The sequence below is a fragment of the Triturus cristatus genome, chromosome 10, assembly GCF_964204655.1.
Source record: "Triturus cristatus chromosome 10, aTriCri1.1, whole genome shotgun sequence".
In the NCBI taxonomy this organism is placed as follows: Eukaryota; Metazoa; Chordata; class Amphibia; order Caudata; family Salamandridae; genus Triturus; species Triturus cristatus.
In genome coordinates, this window is record NC_140593.1 from 64,776,054 (window position 1) to 64,799,070 (window position 23,017).

At 49.6% G+C, this 23,017-nt stretch overlaps 1 protein-coding gene across 4 annotated transcripts in view; it reads right to left on the reverse strand.

The window, feature by feature from the left end:
• The window catches only part of ANKRD28 (ankyrin repeat domain 28), a 783,346-nt gene that overhangs the window by 82,870 nt on the left and 677,459 nt on the right, over positions 1-23,017 (reverse strand). For all 4 annotated transcript variants that reach the window (XM_085630427.1, XM_085630426.1, XM_085630428.1 and 1 more), the window contains exons 20-23: positions 10,700-10,817; positions 9,548-9,764; positions 7,489-7,576; positions 7,312-7,395 (exon numbers count right to left, since the gene is read on the reverse strand). In XM_085630427.1, the coding sequence (XP_085486553.1) occupies positions 7,312-7,395; positions 7,489-7,576; positions 9,548-9,764; positions 10,700-10,817 (507 nt within the window). The remainder of the gene's footprint in view (positions 1-7,311; positions 7,396-7,488; positions 7,577-9,547; positions 9,765-10,699; positions 10,818-23,017) is intronic.

Sequence of the window (23,017 nt, forward strand, 5' to 3'; positions counted from 1 at the left end):
TAAAAGGTATGGAAGGATGACATCTTCCTTACATGTCGTCGGATCAAAGTTCTTGGACTTACACCAGATACAGAACCTCTTCCACTTGTAAGCATAGGATGTTCTAGTGGAAGGTCGCTTAGACTCCTTCAGAATGTCCATACAATCGTCTGGTAGATTCAGATGGCCATATTGCACTATTTCAGGAGCCATGCCGCCAAACTCAAAGACGAGAGGTTGGGGTGCACCATCCGCCCCCGGATGGTGCACGGCAACCGCATGTGAGGAAGGAGAGACCGGTGAAGAAGGTCCGTGAACCACCACTGCCTGGGCCACTCCGGGGCGATCAGGATCATCCGCGCCCTGGACTGGGACAACTTGATGAGCACCGCCGGAATCAGGGGAATGGGTGGAAAAGCGTACAGAAAGCTGTTCGACCAATCGATCCATAGCGCATTCCCCAGCGTCCCCCGCTAGTAGTACCTGGATGCGAAGTCTCGGCATTTGCTGTTTTCGGCGGTGGCGAACAGATCTACGTCTGGAGTCCCCCACCTTGCGAAGACTTCTCCTAGTACTTTGTCGTTTATGACCCATTCGTGGTTTTCCTGAATCAGCCTGCTCAAGGCGTCCGCCTGAGCATTCTGCACTCCTGGCAGATGCGTGGCCGTAATCGTCAGTCCTCTGGCCAGCAGCCAGCGCCAGATCGCCTGCGCCTCCTGCGACAGAGTGCGCGATCTCGACCCCCCCTGCTTGTTGAGCTAATACATCGTGGTTGTATTGTCCGTCTGTATCAGCAGCGAGTTGGTCTGGAAGGACGGAAGGAAGGCCTTCAGTGCCAGGAAGACAGATCTGAGTTCCAGGAAATTGATGTGGTACGTCGATTCCAAAGCAGACCACTTCCCCTGAATCTGCAAGTCCCCGGAATGCGCTCCCCAGCCCTGGAGAGACGCATCCGTCACGACACTCGTCGTGGGAATGTCCTTGTGGAAGGGAACCCCCTTGAGGAGGTTTTCCGCCGAACACCACCACTTCAGAGACTGAAGAGCATGCAGCGACAGGCGTATCTTGTCGTCCCAAGAGCCTGTCCTCTGATCCCACTGATCCTCCAAACACTCCTGCAGTGGTCTCATGTGTAGCCGAGCGTGAGGCGTGAGGAAGATACAGGAGGCCATCGATCCCAGTAGAGACGACACCTTCCGCACTGTTGTCGATGGAGCAGTCCTGAGGTCCTGAGCCTTCCGAAGGAGTGATAACCGTCTCTCCTCCGAAGGAGACACGCTTGCTGACCGCGTATCGATGGAGGCCCCCAGGTACTGTATGCACTGGACCGGAGTCGTGACCGACTTGGACATGTTGACGTGTAACCCCAGCTTGTGCAAGAGCTCGCACGTCCATCGGAAGTGTTCTTGCGCTTCCGCGAAGGATGATGCCTTGATCAGCCAATCGTCCAGATACGGGTAGACAAACACCTTGTTCCTCCGCAGGTGTGCCGCCACCACCGCCATGCACTTCGAAAAAGTCCTGGGCGCAGATTTTAGCCCGAATGGCAGTACTGTGTATTGATAGTGATTGGCGCCGACTTTGAATCGCAGGAACTTCCTGTGCTTCCTCGCTATGGGCACATGGAAGTACGCATCCTGTAGATCTATGGCACAGAGCCAGTCTCCCCGTTGCAGCTGAGGGTAAATCTGGTGCAACGAAAGCATGCGGAACTTCTCTCTGCGAATCCATTTGTTTGCCTGCCTCAAATCCAGAATGGGCCTGAACTCGTTCTTGTCCTTCTTGCGAACGAGGAAGAACCGAGAGTACAGACCTCTTCCCCTTTGAGACAGAGGTACCTCTTCTACCGCCTTTTTTCTCAACAAGATGTCTGCCTCCGCCTGGAGCTCTCTCAGCTGGAATCGAGAGCTGACCGGCGGGATCGCTGGAGGCGGGCTGATAAACCGAAGACTGTATCCATTGCAAACAATATTCAGCACCCACTTGTCCTGAGTAATTTTTCTCCACTCTGCCGGAAAAAATTGAATGCTTCCCCCCACTGGAGTGGGTAACGGTTGAGGGGGAAGTAACCGCTCAGGGCCGAGACCCGACTGGGCCCTTGGGTGTGGTAGTAGCCTGCTGGCCTCCTCTACCCCTCTGGCGTTTCTGGAAGGGCTTGCGGAACTGCTGCTGTTGTGGCTGCTGCTGTCCCGAGCCCTGCCCTCGCCCTCTGCCCGACGACCCGAACCTCCTTTGGAACGGGCGCTTCTTTTTCTCGGCCTTCTCCAACCCGACGGCCGTCAGGGTTTCCGCCTCAGCCTTCATGCGGGCCATCTCATCGTCCGCATGCTTCCCGAACAGGGTTTCCCCCGAGAAGGGCAGGTTGGCCACTCTTTGCTGCGCCTCTGGCTTGAGGGACGTCAGGCGCAACCACGAATGGCGCCGCTGGTGGACGCCGTGACAGTAGGCGTGGGCGGCCAATAAAGCTACGTCCGCCGCTGCGCTGATCGTTTGATTCGACACCAGCATGCCTTCGCGCACCGTCTCCAAGAAGTCCTCCTTCTTGTCCCGTGGCAGGAGGTCTGCATATTGCTGCAGGGACTCCCACAGGGCCCGGTCGTAACGGCCCAACAAAGCCCCTGCACTCGCCGCCTTCATGGTGGTGGCGGCGGTGCCACACACCTTCCTGCCCGCAGAATCCAGCCAGCGGCTTTCTTTGTCGGGTGGAACCGTGGAGGCCGGGGCGGTCGCATGTTGTTTTCTTGCCGCCGTCACGATCACCGAATCCGGCTTCGGGTCCACTCTCAGAAATGACGGATCCGACTCCGGGGCCCTGTACTTTTTCATGAGCCTGAAAGGCGCGGCCTTCGTCGTCGCGGGAGTAAGGAACAGCTCCAAGGCGGGTTCCACCAATCCTGGTACCAAAGGCAGCAGGGGGCGAGACAGGTGTTTTTTATGAAGCGTCTCGAATATCACGGACGTCGTGGGTGTTGGAACCGTCACCGTGATACCCAACTTTGCAGCCCCTCGCAACAGCACCTCTTGGAAAGACACCAAGTCGTCCACCGGAGACACCCTCGTCCCCGGGGAGTCCGACAGCGTCGGTGAAAGGTCTCTGTCCGAGGAGCGCGTGCGCAACCTGGACCTATACCTCCTACGGCGTCGTCTTGAGTCCGACGAAGACCGTCCACGGCTCCGTGATCTTCTCTTCCTGTGAGAGCGGGAGCGCGACCTCTTCGGCTTCGGCCTGTCCGCCGGTCTCGCTGGTCCAGGCGACCGTGGGCGTCGTGGTTTCGGGGTCCCCTGCGGCGGAGTCGGGTACCGTGGAAGGGAAACCGACCGCGGAGGAACCGGCGGCAGCCCCACAGGGGTGCGTGGCAGCGACAGAGGCTGGGGCGGCGGAGGCAGCGCCCGCGGACGAGGTGGCGGAGGTGGTGGAGGCGGCGTCGGCGGGAGAGGAGGAGGCGACGGAGGCATCCGAGGCGGCGTATACACCACCGAGTACACCGATCCCGGTGACTCTCTCTTCCTCGACGGCGACCTTCGCCTCGACGGCGACCTTCGCCTCGACGGCGACCTTCGCCTCGACGGCGACCTTCGCCTCGACGGCGACCTCAAGCGTCTCGACGGCGACCTCAAGCGTCTCGACGGCGACCTCAAGCGTCTCGACGGCGACCTCAAGCGTCTCGACGGCGACCTCAAGCGTCTCGACGGCGACCTCAAGCGTCTCGACGGCGACCTCAAGCGTCTCGACGGCGACCTCAAGCGTCTCGACGTCGATCTCCTTCTCCTCTTCATCGACGGCGAGCTGCGATCCCTCGACGGTGAAAGCCGACGCCGGGTCCCATCTCGACGACGACCGCTGGACGGGGCCGACGACGGCGTCGTCGCCGACGACGCTGATGTAGTCGACGGCGGCCTATTCAAGTCCCTCGACGGCGATAGTCGACGCCGCTTCTCCCCAGAGCCCTGGGGGGACGGCGAACAGACGGTGGTCATCCTCCTCGACGTCGACGCCGTCGACGGGGAGTGGGAGCGCTTACTGGTCTTCCTGCCCCTGGGGAGCCCCCCAGAGGCCTCAGTATGGGCCAATCAGCCCCTCCAGACCCACCTGGTGCCTTCAGTCTTCGTTCCTCCAGAACTTGAAGCCTGATCTTCATTCTGTCCCTCAGGGTCCTGGCAGAGAACGAGTGGCAGATGGTACAGCTTTCAGGCACGTGGGACTGGGGAAGGCAACCTATGCACACCTCGTGTGGATCAGTTTTAGCCTTCTTTCGACCACATTCCGGGCACTTGTCGAACAAGCCAGGCATGTTGACAGTACCAGCTACTAAACACAAGAAAAAGTGACAAAAATTGCCAAAATCTCAATTAAACCCTTGAAAAGGGGAGAGCTCAATGCTCCAGGGTCCTGCTAGCAGGAGCCGGAAAAAAGAACTGAAAGTAAAAGGGACCTGCTGGGCATTCTGGGATACTGGGGAAAGTTCTGGAAAACTGGGAAGTTTTCTTAAAGGCACAGTATCCTGTTCCAAGCCACATAATGGCAGCCTATGGGGCTTGTCTGTCCTCTCCATCTCTATCATTCCAGAGGCTTTTGCTGGTAGAGGCAGGGTTTTTTCCTTTGTGGAGAAAAACTAGACAGGCAGGGCTGTTTGTGGATGTTGGTGGAATTCTAGTTGAAGTACTGGACAGTGTAGCCCCTGTGGGTATAGGCTGCATTATCTGTCTTTAAATTAAATTCTCTCTTAAAGGTGTATGCAGGTCTGCATGATTTGTCACCTTTTAGAGATTATTTTTTATTGCTCCGGGGTCCACGCACATGGGCGGGACTATTCACTAGATTATGACTATACACAGAGATCCCCTACTACAGAACCGAATTTTAAGTGGTCAAGGACCAGGCTGCCAGGTTTAGAGACACAAGGGTGAGATGGAGTGTCTCGGTTGTGGCTTAAGAGGAACCTAGATCCAATTTTTATTGGCATTGCTGGAAGTGCAGATTGTCTCAGATGCTTGCTGTACCAGTACTGACATGGCCACACCAGGACAATGAGAAGCAGAGTATAGCAACCCACCTTTGACGTCCTTAGTACTATGGGGACCAGGGCAATTGGAAGAAAGGTGCATGCAAAGCCATTGGACCATTTGATCGAAAAGGTATTGCCTTTGTTTCCTGGTTGCTCAAACCTGCTGGCATAATGTCATTTCTTGTTGTTCACGGTGGCGAACAAGTCCACAGTGGGCAGGCGTGCTTGTGGAAGATGTTGTCCACTTGAAACTGACACGTGGTAGACCAATAGTACTACACTGAGTGTTTCCGTCTGATCGTTTTGGAGTACTGGATGGAGTTCCACAGCGATGTTGTCCTGTTAGGAGAGGGCTCAGCCCCATAGTAGCTGTGGTTCTCCCTATAGAGGGCAAGAGCTGGTTTCTCCCTAGTTAGTAAAGTAAAACATAGACGTTGTGCTATCCACCTTGATAAAAACTACTTGCTAATCGCTACTCTGTCTGATGAAGGATGGAATGAGTTGCCTGCATCGATATTTGTGGAAAGCCTCCACAAAAGCAAAACCTGTTAAAACATTCATATGTTGTCCCATGAGCCACAAATCTGCTTCCATTGATTATCCAGATGCCCTTTTCTATATATAGGCTTTTGTTTCTTAACATAATTAGAGGAGGAGAGGTCCCTGCATGCTGAAACTTTCGCCTAGCAGCTGACTGACACCTCCATGAGGCGTGTCCAGTTCGAGACCATGATGGAGTCCTACACTCTTACCCATTAGGTAAAGGATTTAGATCATTCAGAAGGGGGTTTCTTGGCAGATCATACATTCACACCGTAGACACATAGGTTAGGGTTAGCATCGTTGGAGTACGCTAGATTGGTATAATAGTTTATATATATGCATTTATAAGCTGTCTCAACAAGATGGTGGAACACTTCGTTTTATTCACTATGGTGACACTTATAACATTTGTCTACTTCGGTCTATTAATCATCGCAGCTCATATTTATTAGCAGTAATTACTACAGTTCAATAAATATTAAAAACGCCCCTTTGTGTATTCTTTGCATTTTCTCTGAGCAAAAGAAGGCATGAGTGACTGAGCGAAAAGTGCATAGTCCACCACCACGGTTCCTGAGGGAAGAGCATTATGTTCAGTGGTTGCCATAACTGTGGGCTCCCTGTCCAGGTTAGGGGGGCTAACAGTGGCACTGTGGGCTAGCTGGTCCAAGGGACAACATATCCTGCAAGGGTGCATGGAATCAGTCTGGCACCATCCAAAGTTTGTCACCCGCAAACATTCTGTTCCTACTGATTAGTGGAAATTACACTACAAATATATGAAAGACCCAATGATGTAGAAATAATCGATACACGGACTGATGCAGGGAGTGGTGAGATGCGCTGATGTTCAACATCTTGTGCTCAAATGTTAAACTTAATACAAAAAAAAAACCCACCTAAACAAAAAGAGGCATTATTGATTTCATTTTTCAGAGCTGTAAACCATTCATTAGTCAGCAACTGACTGCAATTTAAGTGAACTTTACAACCCAAGGTGAGACTTGGGGATAATAGGACATTGTATTGAAATACCTAAATAAGTACATTTCTTGAATGCGGCTTAACATAAGGGAACCTTTCACACTGCATTTACCGATGATGGAAAAGTTGGAGTTGCCACAATGCTGACAGGACTGGGTGGCACAGCAGTCCACACATAGTGATGACTTTATCACTATACGGTGGAATAGGAATGTCTGAAGTTAAATGAATGGCTGCAAAACTTTAAAGCCTGTTCCTTCAAACGGGTAGACTGCAAACATCAAGCAATTCCCTTGAAAATAGCAGCACTAAAGAAGCCTGACTAATGTCAACAAAAAGAAAACAGGAATTTGGGGAGGGGGCGCTTTCTTTAGAGACATCTCTCCAGTTGTATCTGCAGTGTAGGCAATGCCTTAATAGATCAGGAGGGAGATCAGGAGGGAGACCAGAATGAGAAAGTAAATAGTGTCTCCCCAGTACCAGTGATTCTTAAGCAGAGAGAATGCATTGATGTGGTGTGTAAGCATCACACCCATTTATGGGATAACTATATAAGACTCGTCTAGCATAGCGATGAGGATTGGTACTGAAGAGGCAGGATCGATTTTACAAACTCACCGTGTGTTTATGGTGGGCACGGGAACAACACAAAGTCCCTGACCTTAAACTATCGCTGCAGAATTCAAATGTTCGCTCATTACTTCAGCTTTGTACCACAAACGTGTATTCTACACTTACAAGTAGAAAGAAAACCCCAATGATTCCTTGGGAAACTTTCTTTGCATACGCCAAGACTCACCTTCCTTTTGTGTCCACCGAGTTGACGATGTTGGTGCCCAGCGTGTCTATCAACATTTCAGCAGCTCCTTCATTGTCATTTATCCTATTAAAAATGTTGTTAAAGACCAACAAATGTTAGCTTTCATAAATCTCTAGTGGGCGATTAGCTGGAGAATAAGTATCTTAATTCACTTACACGGCACAATGAAGAGGGCTGAAATGATTGCCATCAAGCTTCTGGAAAACCTCTTGTTCCAGGAGCATCTCAACGCAGGTGTCGTGACCTACAGACCATACAAAAATGAAAAATACTGACAACAACAGTAGTTCTATGGCCTATGTAAGACTCTTCCACAGATTCACAGGATGTAGTGAAGCATGCACTGGTGCAAGACAAGCCTGATACAGGGGAAGAACTCACCATACTCTCTGCATCCAAGCAAAATCCAACACTTCAGAAAGCCCAGTTGCAAAGGTAGGGAAGTGAAAGATGAGGAGGGCTAAAGCAAAGGCCCACATTACACTAAGTGTACAATTTTGAAAAAATCATGGTTTAAGTGAGGGCTACTACAGAAAGGACCTTGCACATTACATGGGTTAAAAGTGAGGACGAAGAATTCAATAGCCGAGGGAAGGCTAAGAGACAAACATGGTACACGAGTGTCGGAGAACGCAAAGTACCACCAGAGAGACAGTCTTTTGAATACGGCCTCTAAAAACCATGGTTTAGTAGGGTGCACAAACCTACTCCATTCTAGATACCCATCGAAAAAAGAGATGGTACCCCTCTAGGATTTTCTAGGGGCTCTTGCCCCCGTTCGTGGCATGCTTGGGCTCAATCTACATGAGGTAGCTAGTGATATTGCTGGGAATCTGGTGTAAAAACTAAAATTACTTGGCGAGGAATCTGCAAAGTACTTTATTCAAGGGCCTCCGTGGTAATAAAATAAAAAATGCTACTAAGTTAACCTTGGGGATGCAAGGAGTTAATTAGTACTGCTAGAAAGTTATAGCTGTACATTTTCCCAAAGGTTAGTCTCCTTTCATTTGGATCAGAAGATATCCCTATCAGTTTTATGAATCCAGTTGTGGTTCGTATTACGTGAAGTTGAAAAGGCGTATGCACACACTCATGCATAAATACTTTCCTTGCTAGGTAGCCAGGTCATATTTCCATGATTAAGAAGGCCTTATTCAACAGACTTGGAAATAGCTTGAAAAATGATAAGGTGTTTGTGAACTCATTCGTTTCAATTCCTAACCCACTTACAGGGCTGTAGGGCAGTCAGGAGAACTGAAATCGGGAAGTGAAACACACAAAAAAAGCTCAAAAATTACAAATGAAAATAAACAGGTTCAATATGGGTCAGAACCACTAACGTTTTTATTTTGGAGTCAATCGTATCTGGTAAAGGATGTACTGGCGTTTCTAGGAAGACCTGCAGTGTCTGCTTTGCTCTACACCATGCAGGAAGAGGTTACTCCGCCTTTTGGTCACATGTGGGGAACACAGGCATCAAGCTACTCATTGCTTACATGCAGCCAAGGCTGTATGTAGGGTACTGCAGTGAACTGTCTTTTTCACTGCGACAATAGCTAAAGATCTTTGTGTTGAGGATTTTATTCTATCCTTTTATGGGACTGGCATGTAGCTGTTTTTTAAGTAGCAGGCACTGTCTGTGAATCACTGCATAAATAACCTTCAACATCTATCACGGGAAGCATTCTTCTTAGTTGCCAATATAATGGGAGAAGGGTTAGTGAGATGCAGACTGTTTTCAGGACGCCTATTGAATAATCTGAAGTTGCTGAACACTCTCCCGTCTTTGCTTCGAAAGATTATAACATAAACCACACAGTGTTTATTTTCTTGTCTTTCCCTAATCCATTCTCTCAAGAAGAGATCAAATTTGCATGTGAAAGCAGACTTTTGATAATTCTCCATCAATTCCAAGCTTGTTTGGAAAGCAAAGTAACTTGTAGTTATAGAAGGACATTTCAAGTAAGATGTAATGGTCATTAGGCTTTAGTTGGTAAAGGAGAGGAGTATGTACCATCTCTTCTAGGCAAGTCAGAACATGCGTTTTTCTAAACACACGAGGATGCTTCCCTACATGTGGACATGCTCGGTTTTTAACCCTTCTGTTATATGTACATTGGATGATACATGAGCATTATCTGCACTTTCCCAGGTAAATGAATTCTACAAACAGAGCTATCACCTATTCAGGTGCACAGTGGTCCATTACACTTACCATTATAACAGGCCCAATGGAGTGCTGTATAACCAAGATTGTCCATTACTGCAGGAACGCTATCGGTCGAAGATGTCTGCAGAAGTGCTCCAAGCACACCTATATGTCCGCAGGCAGCTGCCAGGTGCATGGGCGTTCGCCCCCTACAGTCCCGCAGTAGGGTCTTGGCACCATGCTGAAGCAAGGCTTCCACACACTCCTCGTGTCCGGTCACAGCCTGTGAAAGAATCAATTTATTTAGGATGTGCATGGAGCTGCTTTCTACTTGGGGATTAGAGAACAGCTTGAGGCGTGGCTGCAAGAAATCTCTGGACCATACTCAAGTGAAGTCCTCCATCTCTGGGAAAATAAGGAACATCTCTACAGGTATTCAAAGATCACTGGACCCTTCGGGTGTGTGCCCATTCATCGCTGAGACTACAGAAGAAGTCAACTGATGTCCGCAGATCCCTGTACCCTCCCTAGTTACCTGGGTGATTGGAGACATGCTCTAGTGGTGCCTTAGGATCAAGGGACTTTGGCTCAGTGACCTTCTTTGGGAGACTAGGAAGAGCTCAAGGGATATCCATTAACACCCTGACCTAGCACTAGTGAGCCACTCCATCTCTGGGAGACTAAGGAAGGACGCAAGGAATGTCCAGATGTCTGGACTTATCCCAGGGCAACCATTCACCTCTGGGAGGATACGGAAAGGCTCCAAGGATGCCCATAGATCTCCAGATTACCTCCCGATGAGACTAGAGAATTACTTGTGAGATGTCTACAAACACACTGTGGAAACCAATATAGCAGATTGTTTTTTTAAACCATGTTCCTTGGAAAACACTGCCTCTAACAGTTAAAATATACACTCCGGAATAAAGTAGTTTCTATGGCATTCAACAAACCTCCTTTAACGTCTGATGTTTTGTTCATTAACATATATTATACACTTAATTCATAGTTTTCTTTCTGGTAGTGACTAATAACTAAGTGGCTAGTGACGCTGGAGTCACGGGATGCCAGAATGGAGGGCAACATTCAGCATATAGCGAGGGTTAAAATCCTTGATTGTGAACTGTGTCATAACTAGATTACGAAGGATTCTTAACCAATCAAATAATCAGACATTCAGAAGATGGTTAAGTGAAATCGAGAAACCATCCTGCTTACCCCTCTGTGCAATGCCGTCCTTCCCCATTTGTCTTTGGCATCGACGTTGGCGCCCTTGTTAAGCAGCGAGTACACGCAGTCTGTGTGTCCATTCAGAACGGACAGCATCAGTGGAGTCCTGTGAAGCACAAGACCCAGAGAAGTACATCAGGATTTTATAGAGGATCACAGGCTCACTGCAAAAGTGACTGACAGACCAGGACCAATACAGATCTCCAAATTAGAAGACTCATAAGAACAGCTCTGAAATTAAATAGCTGGTGGTAGCTACACCACTGCAGGCCTTTAAATGTAGGTAAAATTACATAGGTTTACATGACTCACAGTCACACTAAAAGATTAGAAACAAGATTGTTTAAAATTACGTGAAAGGTTTGTATTAGAAACATGATAAAAACCTGAAAGTTAAGAACACATTCTAGGTACATTGACTCAATACATATTACAGCAGGAATTGTAAGTAGGAAGTACTTGCAAAGCATTTTCACAAAGAGGAACATAGGCCAATCACAACTCTTGTTGCATTTATGGACTGGTTTGTTAGAAGACATGTCCTTTTAATGTGTGAAGAATAACAACAGGGCAGAGCTCGCTTTAAAAATATCCCCTATAATTATTTCACAAACATGGACTATTATTAAAGGGAACTTTTTACAATATTAAAAGGCTGAGCTGCCTCAGCACTGAAAGGAAGGGGGCAAAATAATCTTAAACTGGGAAGAAACCACCTAGTACCAAGTCACCTTTGCTCGACAATGGCACACATTAGAAATAGATCAAAACTACAGGACATCGTCCTCAACCTGAAAGGTGAATCCACGCACCCCAAACCACATTTATTCCTCCTCGTCTTCACGCACTCCACTCAACCATTGCCATATTTCTCTTCTCTGGAGTCTGGACGACAATCTAAAACTGCCTGAATAAACCAGCAAGGAAGCTGCAGATGCTTACAGTAAAATCTTACCATCTTGATGCTTCTTTCTAGCGTTTTAATGTTTCTGAAATTCAGTACATACCTTGGCTTAAAAGCACTCTAGTCAATGGGCTAAGCCTTTAAACCAAAAAATAGAACACACCTACCACCAGAAAAAACTATTAGGAAGAAAGACCAGCAGGTCCAGCCTCTCCTCTAGCTCTATTAAAGACCGGGTGATCAACAACGAAGCGTTTCTTCAGAGTAAGAAGGCAGAGGGACACCAGGCCAGACCTTGAAGAGCAGGGTGACAAGGAGGAGACTGAAAACCAGAGGATCACAAGGGAGAGCAAACAAACTCCACCACTTATGTAGGAAGCTGGCTCTGGATTTGGGATAGCCTAGGGGGTCATACCGTGCACAGAGTCCAGGAGTTCCCAAAAATTGTACAGAGCTCAATGTAAAACCCTAAGTGCTCTATTTATGGTAGAGTGGGGGAGCAGCCTTAGGCCTAACACAGAGGAATGTAAGACATTTATTGCACAACATTGATCAATAAGTGAAATAGAACTCAAAAAGGGAATCCACACCAATTTTATCAAAATAAGCTTGGTTTGTATTTTATTTGAAGACCAAGATCTTCGCAATAACGCAAGTACGTTTTTAACTAAAAATACTTTTCACTTTAAAAAGTCGACACTTTCTGAACAGTTCAATGTTCTCCTATGGAGGAAAACTATAATGCGGTTTAACAGGTAAGAACAACACTTACAATTCCAGTCTTTTGGCCCAAAGGTCAACAAGGGGCAAGGGTCAGGTGATTACCGAAACTGCACCACGGGCGGCCGGTGCAATGGTCAAATTTGGAGTTCTGCCCAATGCATTTCAACGCTACACTGCTTGCAGGTCAGTAAATTGTTTGAAGGGGCCAAGCTTTGGGGGTTAGAACAAGCATGGTGGGCAACAAAGCAGCACGAAACATACACCAGCAGCAGCACAGGGGCAGCCAATGTGATGCACATTTGATGTTGGGAGCCAAACTCATTTCAATGGAGATTCTTCTTTTGAGAAACAGGCTTCAGGTGTTGAACCAGGGGGCGCAGCCAGAAAACCTCTGACAGCAGAGTTAAGTTGGGGGGCACTAGTGGTCAGGCTCCTCAAAGCCCAGGGGCTGCAGGTGCAGGAGTGCCTTAAGACTGATTTCTTCTTACCGGGCTGGTCGCAGTGAGGGAGACCCTTCAGGTTTGCACTGCAGGCGCAGTCGGTAAGGTCAGGAGAGGTCTGCCAATGCAGGATTCGGGGTCCGGGTCGCCAGGGCGACTTCACTGGGCAGGAGGGCCACTCGCATTCAGGACCTGGTTGTCTGGTGCAGAGTGGGCGGGAGACGCAGATACGTCTGGATCCTCGGGAGATTGGAGTCTTTCGAGGGCAGCAGTCCTCCCAGGGTTTTTAGAGGTCGCTGGCTGAAAGGCAGGTCGCAGGGTCGTCAAAGCTGGAGACAGGCTGGAAGGGCTGGGACCAAGGCAGTCGTTTTATTCAGTCTTCTCTGCCGGGATGTCATCTTTCTTAGTTTGTCTCGCAGATCTGATTTCCACGTCTGTGGGCGCCACCTAAATACTAGATTGAGGGGCGTTTTAGGGGCTCAGCAGGTAGGGCCAATGGGCACCTTACCTGGGGTGACTACACCCTCAATTATGCCACCCTCTTGAGGGAGGGGGCATAGACCTAGCCTTGACTGGAAGAGTCTCCCCATCTTCAAGATGGCGGAGACTGAAAGATGGACTTCAACTTGCCTCCCCCACCATAAGGGGTGGAGTTGGCAGAGGTGGGCACATCTCCTAAGTTTTTCCCACGCAAAGTGGTGTTGTAAACTATGGGCTGCTATCTGCAGCTAGATGCAGAGGCTGGGGTCGCATTGCAAAGGCGGCAGGTCTTTGAAGCTTCTCCTTTGAGCACTGGCTCATCCTGGGGGAGGTGGTGAGACATCTCTGCCCAGGATGTGCATGGTTTCTGGCCCAGAGAGCGGAACCTCTCTACCCAGGGGTCCAGAAACTGGTCTTTGTGTGGCAGACTGCTAAAAGCCAGTCAGAGACCACACCAGGGTTGGTAGGTTTTCAGTGGGCACCTCCCTTCTGAGCATATTATTTAATAAATCTCACACTGGCAGAGTGTGGATTTATTCCAAGGAGTCATTTATTACCAAACACTCTTGGTTTCAGTAAGCAATCGGGATGTTGGGGAACTAGAGATGTCGAGTTTTCAGCCCATGTACTCTTCATGGCTTCCCTGGCACTTACAATATTTAAGAATCGACTTAAGTATTGTAGGGGCATATCAACTCTTTCAGATATGTCCTCTCCTGGGGTATAGTGTACCCTGCCTTAGGACTGGAAGGCCTGCTAGAGGGGTGATTTACCTATACCTACAGGCAGTGCTGGCTAGCATGACTCCCAGACAAGGTGCCATGTCAACTGTCGTTTTTCACCTCACAGGGGAATGCCAGCTGCAAGGCCAGTTGCATGGTCCTAGTGGGGGGGGGGGGGGGGGGTCCCCAGGGGACCCTCTTCAGCTCCCAGACCATAGGTCCATAGGGTACCACTTACTAGGTACTTACAGGGGGTAGAACTACCAATTGCAGATAGATTTTAGGGAAGAAGCACTGGCACAGGGGACCTGGTTGGCTGGGACCCTGTGCACTACGATTGAAACCACATCAAAACCAGGCAAAAAGTGGGGACTTATCAGTTGATCCAACAGAGGTGGTGATTTCGGCATAAAAGAGCAACATGCCCAGTGGCTGTACAGGAGGAGCGCTGCCAAGGAGACTGAAGATAGAAACAGCAAGGGGCAGAGTAACACCACAAGATGAAGGGCACTCAGTCGTAGAGTTGGATGTGAGGCATGGGTGAGAGAAGTCAACCATCAACACCCATCGAGAAAAGAAAAAAAACTGGAGGGAAAATGAAAGGTCGTATGCTAAATGACCTATAAATGCTGAGTTGTCTGAATTGGGCAGGTTACTAACTTCAATAATGCTCTTACTGGTGAATACTCTATTTAACTGCAGGTTCCTCACCTTAAGAATATCCCCTCCATGCACCAGACTGGATTCAGAGAAGTTTGTTGCAGTGCTTCTGCACGCAGCTAAGTTGGACTGTGCAGCTCTGCGTTGGCTCTATTCTGCCACAGAAGTAACAGCGGAGACACATTCAAGGGCCTGCCCTGAATGCTGGAAAGTTTTTGATCTCTTACATTTTGCAATCCTCAGACAGGGAACATAAACAATTGCAGGTTACAGTGTCCCGTGTACTAACTTGGGACCGCTTTGGATGTTAAAAGAGCTCACGTCACAAAACAGAAAATGGCAGTGTGGAATCTGTAGTTAGATAAGAGCATCCACCAGAATGAATATGCTACTTACCAGTATGCATCTGTTCTTGGCATGTAGGGCTGCTGACATTCATATCTGTGCATAGATCGCCGCCTAGTGTTGGGTCCGGATGTTTGCACGTTGTTGTCCTGGAAGAGTCTTCGAAGTATCCTGGGATAGGTGACTCCTCCCCTGGACTACAGTGCGCATGGGCATCCTCTCCATCCTCAGATTGTTTTTCGCCATTGTGGCAGTGATGGAGTAGATTTAGAAAGTGATGACCATGCTTACAGTAATTCTGAGAGCTGCAGCTGCTACAGGCGCCGGGGAGGAGGGAGGGCGATATGAATGTCAGCAGCCCTACATGCCAAGAACAGATGCATACTGGTAAGTAGCATATTCAGTTCGAGGCATGTGGGCTGCTGAATTCATATCTGTGCATAGAATATATAGCAGTGCCCTCTTATTAGCGGCGGCTACCAGTGCCAGCTGCAGCGGTCTGAAAAAGAGTTTTGAGAACAGCCTGTCCTACAGCTGCCTGCTGTTTTGATTGCACATCTACACAATAGTGTTTGGTAAATGTATGTGTAGTGGACCAGGTGGCTGCTCTACATATGTCATGCAAAGGAATGTTTCCTAGGAAAGCCATTGAGGCCCCTAACTTACGTGTTGAGTGGGCTCGTGGGGGAATCGTTAAAGTACGTTTAGCCTTTTGATAGCAAATTTGGATACATTTAACGATCCATCTGGCTATTCCTGCTTTGGAGATAGCGTTACCTTTGTGGTGTGGGGCAAAGGCAACGAAAAGTTGTTGTGTTTTCCTAAAGGGTTTGGTCCTGTCGATATAATACATGAGGGCCCTTTTGACATCTAGTGTGTGGAGTGCCCTTTCTGCGACAGTTTGTGGGTTTTGGAAGAAAACGGGCAGTTCAATGGTTTGATTCATGTGGAACTGCGATACCACCTTTGGCATGAATTTGGGGTTGGTACGTAGTACGACCCTGTTGGCGTGAACCTGTATAAATGGCTCTTGAACGGTTAGTGCCTGGAGTTCACTAACTCTCCTCAAAGAAGTGATCGATACTAGGAAAGCTACTTTCCAGGTAAGGAATTGAATCTCGCATGAGTGTAGAGGTTCAAAGGGTGGACCCATCAGGTGTGTGAGGACCAAGTTGAGGTTCCACATCGGAGCCGGTGGGTGGCTTGGTGGAATGACTCGTTTGAGTCCTTCCAAGAATGCTTTGATGGCAGGCACTCTGAATAGAGAGAGGTGCTGCCTGGTCTGCAGATAGGCTGATATTGCGGTCAAATGGACACGTATAGAGGTGTACGCCAGATTGCATCGGTATAGGTGTAATAGGTAATAAATAATGTTTTGGATGGATGCGTCTAGCGGGTTAATGTCATTATTATTGCAATAAATGAGGAACCTCTTCCATTTGGCTGCATAGCAAGCTCTGGTAGTGGGTCGCCTGGCCTCCTTAATGATGTCCATACAGTCAGGTGGCAGGTTGAGGTAGCCAAACTCTAGGACTTCAGGAGCCAGATTGCCAGGTTCAGCTGTTGCGGATCTGGGTGCTGAATCTCTCCATGGTTCTGCGTCAAATGCTCGGGTTTGATCCGCAGCCTTTGATGCGGCACCACGGAAAGTTCGAGAAAGGTGGTGTACCACGGCTGGCGTGCCCACGTTGGAGCAACCAGGACGAGCGTCAGTGAGTGTTGACGCAGTTTGCGTGCCACCAGCGGTATCAGTGGTGCTGGGGGAAAAGCGTACGCAAATCTGCCGGACCAGTTCATCCATATCGCATTGCCCTGCGACTGCGGATGTGGGAACCTGGCGGCAAAGCTTTGGCATTTTGCGTTTTCGCTTGTCGCGAATAGGTCTATCTCTGGATGACCCCACTGCTGGAAGTACGGTTGGAGTACTGATGGGTGTAACTCCCACTCGTGCATCTGGTGGCTGTGTCTGCTGAGCAGATCCGCCATCTGGTTGTCTTTGCCGGGGAGGTGTTCTGCCATGAGGAACATGTGCCTCTGAATGGCCCACTTCCACATGCTCTGAGCCAGATGAGACAACTGTGGAGAGTGTGTTCCTCCCTGCTTCTGTATGTAGTACATGGCAGTCATGTTGTCCGTCCGGATCAACACGACTTTGTTGCACAAGTGTACTTTGAATGCTTTCATAGCGAGGAAGATTGCCATCAGCTCTAGAAGGTTGATGTGCATCTTCTTTTGTTGTTGTGTCCATAGTCCCTGCACTGTGTAATGGAGTACATGAGCTCCCCATCCCTGGAGAGACGCGTCCGCCGTCAGTATTATCTGTGGGACAGGCTCTTGGAACGGTCGGCCCTTGCAAAGGTTTTGTGGATTCCACCAATGCAGAGAGTTGTATGCCCGACCGCTCACCAACACTAGGTCTTTCAACTGTCCTTGAGCCTGATTCCACTGACGTGCTAAGCACTCCTGAAGCGGGCGCATATGTAGTCTCGCGTGTGGGACTATGAAGATGCAGGAGGCCATCATGCCTATCAACTGCATGAACACTCGCGCGGGCAGGGAGTGTTGTGGTTTGAACTTGGAAATCAGCATTTGCATGCTGTTGATTCTCACTAAATTTGGCTGAGCTGTGGCTGCCAGAGTGTCTATAGTCGCACCTAGGTACTGCTGTACGTGTGCGGGCTGGAGATGGGATTTTGGGTAATTTAGTAAGAACCCCAGACTGTGAAGGAGGTGAATGGTGCGGGACATGTGGCTGGCACATTGCTGGGCTGACTTCGCTTGAACGAGCCAGTCGTCCAGGTAAGGGTAGAAGTGTATGTGCTGCCTCCGTAGATGTGCCGCCACAGTAGCTAGGCACTTTGTAAACACCCTTGGTGCCGTTGTCACGCCGAAGGGAAGGACTCTGAATTGGTAGTGCTGTCCTTGAACAGTGAACCTGAGGTATTTTTTGTGTGATGGGTGAATGGGTATGTGGAAATACGCATCCTTGAGGTCCAGTGTGGCTAGAAAGTCTCCCTGCTTGAGCAGCGGGAGGACTTGCTGGAGAGTGAGCATGTGAAAATGCTCGGAAAGAATGTATCTGTTTAGGGGTCTCAGGTCTAATATAGGTCTGAGTGACCCGTCCTTCTTCGGTATTAAAAAAGTACAGGGAGTACTCCCCCGTACCTTGCTCGTGGACGGGTACGACCTCTATTGCGCCTTTTAGAAGCATGCTTTGCACCTCCTGCTGTAAGAGCGTTAAGTGCTCTGAGGACATAGGACGGTTTTTTGGAGGTATTGTGGGTGGAGTGGAGGTTAGTTCTAGACAGTAACCGTATTTGACAATATCTTTGACCCACCTGCCCGTGGTGATGGAGTTCCACATGGACAGGAACCTTTGTAGCCTTCCCCCGACAGGTGTTATGTGGTCGGGAGGAAGGGAGAGGGCGTCACTGCTTGTTCTTGGGGGAGGACCTGGTGTTGCCGTAGCCGCGTCCTCTGCCCTTTGTACTGGAGCCACGATATCCACCCCGGGTGTTTTTATCGTAGGTGGTTTGTGTATTGCTCTTGTTGTATGTTTGCTGTTACCCCTGTCCTCTACCTGCTCCTCTATTTCCGGGGCGACGAAAGGAGCCGCTCCGAAAGGACTGAGTCTGGAGAGCCCCCATGGACTTTGCAGTGTCCGCGTCCTTCTTTATTTTCTCTAGGGTGGTGTCAACCTCCGGGCCGAATAAATAGTCGGGGTTGACAGGCTGGTTGAGTATGTTGTTTTGCACCTCAGGTTTGAATCCGGAGATTCGTAACCAGGCATGTCGTCGCAGCATGACGCTAGTGTTTATGGCCCTGGCAGCTGTGTCTGCGGCATCCAGCGCGCACTTGATGGATGCGTTTGTGAGGAGCTGTCCCTCCCTGATGAGGATCTCTGCACCTTCTCTGAATTGGTCAGGGAGATGTTGGATTAGCTGCTCTAATGTGTCGTAGTGCGCTCTATCGTAGCGAGCGAGGAGTGCTTGAGTATTGGCAATGCGCCATATGTTGGCTGCCTGGGCGGCAACCCGTTTGCCAGAGGTCTCTAACACCTTGGACTCTTTGTCCGGGAGAGGAGCGTCACCTGTTTGTGAGTGTGCCCTCTTGCGAGCATTCGCAACGACAATGGAATCCAGAGGTAATTGGCCTCTGATGTAAGTAGGGTCCCCAGGCGCTGATCTGTATTTTTTGTCGATCCTGGGGTTTATCACTCTTGCCCTGGTGGGTTCTTTGAAGATGTCCTTTGCTGGTTTGAGGACACCCTTCAACATGGGTAGAGTTTTTATATTTCTTTCTGAGGATGCAAAAGTATCCATAAGAAAGTCGTCCTCGACGGTGTCCGAGTGAAGTTGCACCCCATGATTGGTCGCAGCACGTTCAATTAAAGCGTTGAACGCTGCCGTGTCCTCTGTGGGAGATGTTTTTGCTCCATAGAGTTGCGGGTCTTGCGCATCCATAGGTGCACTTGGGTCCACAGGGTCATCCCAAGTTTGATCAGGGTCCTGTTGGCCGTCAGGGTCCATGTCTCCGGGGTAGGGGACTTGGTCACCCATGTAGTCCCCCAACGCATCCGTGTCGGAGTGTGTGGGAGAGAATGATTGTGGATCCTGGTAGGGTGAGTGGAAAGGTTCGTAAAGAACTGGTTCTGAAGCCACAGGCAGCTTTCTTTTGAGCGGAATCCTGAAGGAGTCCAAAGCCGGCTCCGAAGTTATTCTCCGTTTGTGGATAATCATCCTGCCGGTGTCGGCGTCGATTATATGCGATGGAGACGTCTCCGCAGAGTGTTCGGCAGGCGTGATCGTGGTATGGGTCACCCGTGTCCTGATTTGGAACATTTTCGGGGCCGTGGATGGTGGCAGGCCAAAAGTGATGTTGGCTGGTGTCGAAGAGGCTGCTGGAGCTTTAATTGGCTCGGAGCCCGACGTGTCCTGGGGGACCATTTTCTTTTTGGTGCTTTGCGCAGCAATGGGTCGCGTCTGGAGCGCCCTAGAGTCTTTCGCACCGACCGGTTCTGTTGAGGCGGTCGTGGATTTTTTCGGCGCCGGAGGGTCATCGAGTCGAGGGGCGGGAGTGGCCGTCGACTTCTTCGATGATTGTGGCTTAGATGTCGCCGTGGAAGCGGTGTGAGACGCAGCAGGCTGTTTGACCGTCGGAGTCGATTGCGTCGGTGCCGGGAGCCGAGCAGGTCTGGTGGAACCGAAGGCCTTCTTCCTTATGTAGACTCCGACGTCGGCCGCTTCGAGTTCGGCACCGAAGTCTCGTTTGGTGCGCTCGGTGCCGATGTGTTTTGCTGGCGTCGAAGGTGTGGAGGGCCTCGATCCGACCAGCGCCACTTTCGGTTTCGGTTTCAAGTGAACCAATACAGCTTTCGGTTTCGGTTTTAAAGAAGGGAAAACAGCCATTTTGGGCATTAATGGCTGCCGCTGAATGTCCGAGGCCGGGCCCGAGGGCGGGGCCGAAGAACTGCGGGATAGGTCTTGGGTAAGGCCCGAAGGCGATCCCTCGACCGGAGCCATAGACTGTTGCACTGGGCTTTCTTCAGTCTGAACTGGTAGGCCTTGCTCGTCACCGGAGCTACTCTCTTCGGCCCCTAAGGCCTCATTGTAGTCTCCTACCTCGGTGTCGTCTTCATCTTTGTGAAAGAGTGTTTCGTCGACGTCTTCCGATCCGGAGTCATGTTCGGAAACGGGACTGGAGGGTAGGTTCTCCACTTCTTCGACATCTTCGGTCTCGGCGTTGAAGATGTCGGCCGGGGCCGGTGCCGCTTGCTGCGCCTCGAGTCTCGCCGCTCGTCGATTCCGTAGAGTCTTCTTGGATCGAAATCTGGCACAGGCCATGCATGTAGATTCGTCGTGATCCGGTGAAAGGCATTTGTTGCACACCGGATGGACATCGACGTGGGGGTATTTCGCATTGCATACCGGACACCTCTTGAATGGCGTCCTCGATTCCATCGCTGATGTCGAATCGACGGTCGGGTAAGATGCGAAAGTTTGTTCTAGAAGTTAGTAAACTAACAAAGCTACTATCGATACCGATCGATAACAGTACCGACGCGAGCTAAAGGCCTTTTGGCCTGAAAACAGGTTTTCCTAACTTGAGTCAAGATAACACATCCGAACCCAATGGCGGAAAAAAACAATCTGAGGATGGAGAGGATGCCCATGCGCACTGTAGTCCAGGGGAGGAGTCACCTATCCCAGGATACTTCGAAGACTCTTCCAGGACAACAACGTGCAAACGTCCGGACCCAACACTAGGCGGCGATCTATGCACAGATATGAATTCAGCAGCCCACATGCCTCGAACAGATAGTTACAAAAGGTAAGTAAATTGATCTTCTGAAGGAAACTTCTTATCACAGATTTCTCAGCTTCGAATAGCTATCAAAGCAGTACCACCCCAATATTGAAGGTCTGCTGAGTGGGCTGACGCCAAAATGTCTTGCAGAACTGAGTGGGCAAAGTGGTCTTCCCACTGAATCTGGCTGTCAAGGCAGTGGTGGTTCGAGAACATATTCACTGACAACCAAGCTGATGCTTGGCAGATGTCAAGGAAAGGCACTCTGTGCAGGAACACAGTGGTAGCTGCCTTAGCACTTGTGAAATGGGTTCTCTGACACTCCAGAGGCAGCTTCTCGGCCAGTCGTAGTGGATCTTAATGCAGAGGATTATTCACTTCGAAAAGGTCCTCTTCTACACCACCTTCTGCTTCTTTCCTTCAGGGAACCCCACAAAGAGGTAATTGTCTATTCTAACGTCCTTGATATGATCTATGTAAAATTTTAAATCATTTGAGTCCAACCAATCGAGTGTCTACTTGTTCGAGGGGTGGTGGATAAACAACTCTGGTAGAGTGAGGGATTGCCCGATGTGGAAGGGAGTCACAACTTTGGTAAGAAGGCAGCACACATCCACAGCACCCATTTGTCTAGGAAAAAACATGGTGTAAGATGCGTGCACAGAATGCCTCCAGTTCACTCAAGTGAAAAACCGACATTAACAATGAGGAAAACAATCTTCAAGTTCAGAAGACACAGTAAACATCTAAGCATAGGCTCAAAGGGTGTACACATGAATGTTAAAACAGAGTTGAGGTCCCATTGTGGCATAACAAACCGATTGGGAGGGAACATGCGTCAAGCCTTTAATCTCATCACAATAGGTTATTTAAATAAAAATGATTGTTCCACAAATATGAAAGAAACAGCAGATAAATAACCTTCAACAGTGCCCCTTGCATGGCCTTCCTGGGATAAAGCCAAAACAAAAGAACGTTCAATGGCTTTGCCTGTAAACGGTTGGTGTTTGGGACGCGACACCAAGTTACAAATGTGCCCCAGCGTCCAGCATCAATGGATTTCATGGAGGGGCATCTGGCAGGGAGGATGACATCAGGCAGCAAATAGAACACAGACAATTGCCACCTCTCAACCTCCATGTATGGAAGTGTAAATTGCGTAGATTTGGGTGAAGGACCTAAAGCGGAGATAGGATATTCTCTCGAATTGTTAGCCTCAATGGAGGGATGTCAGACACCCACAACCTGAAGTTCCTGGTACAACACGTAACTAGCCCAATCTGGGGCCACCAGGATGACTTGGCAGGAGAGGTAGTGGCTGAAAAGTAGACGGGTGACCCTTGTTCCATTCCAGCTGGAACGCGGCACTTGGCCCATGCAGAAACTCCAAAGCACAGAATTGTTTACAGAGCCCATCTGGATGGTGGGGAAACTATCTAGCCAGAGTTCACCACCAATGGTGAAAGGTGCCCTGCGTCACCCCGGGATGCAGATACCACTCGTGGTCTGCCAGACTGCGCTTGCTCAGTTCATCAGCTCTCTCATTCGGGGACCGTGCCAGGTGGCTGGCATCCAGAAAGATGCCCTGGGGATCCAACTATTTCCAGCAATGAAAAGTCTCCTGATACAGGACCCAGCAATCCACATAGTTCGGCCTGTTGCAGTACCACATGGTGGTGGTGCTGTCTGTGAGAACATGTACCAGCTTCCTCTTGATGGATGGCAG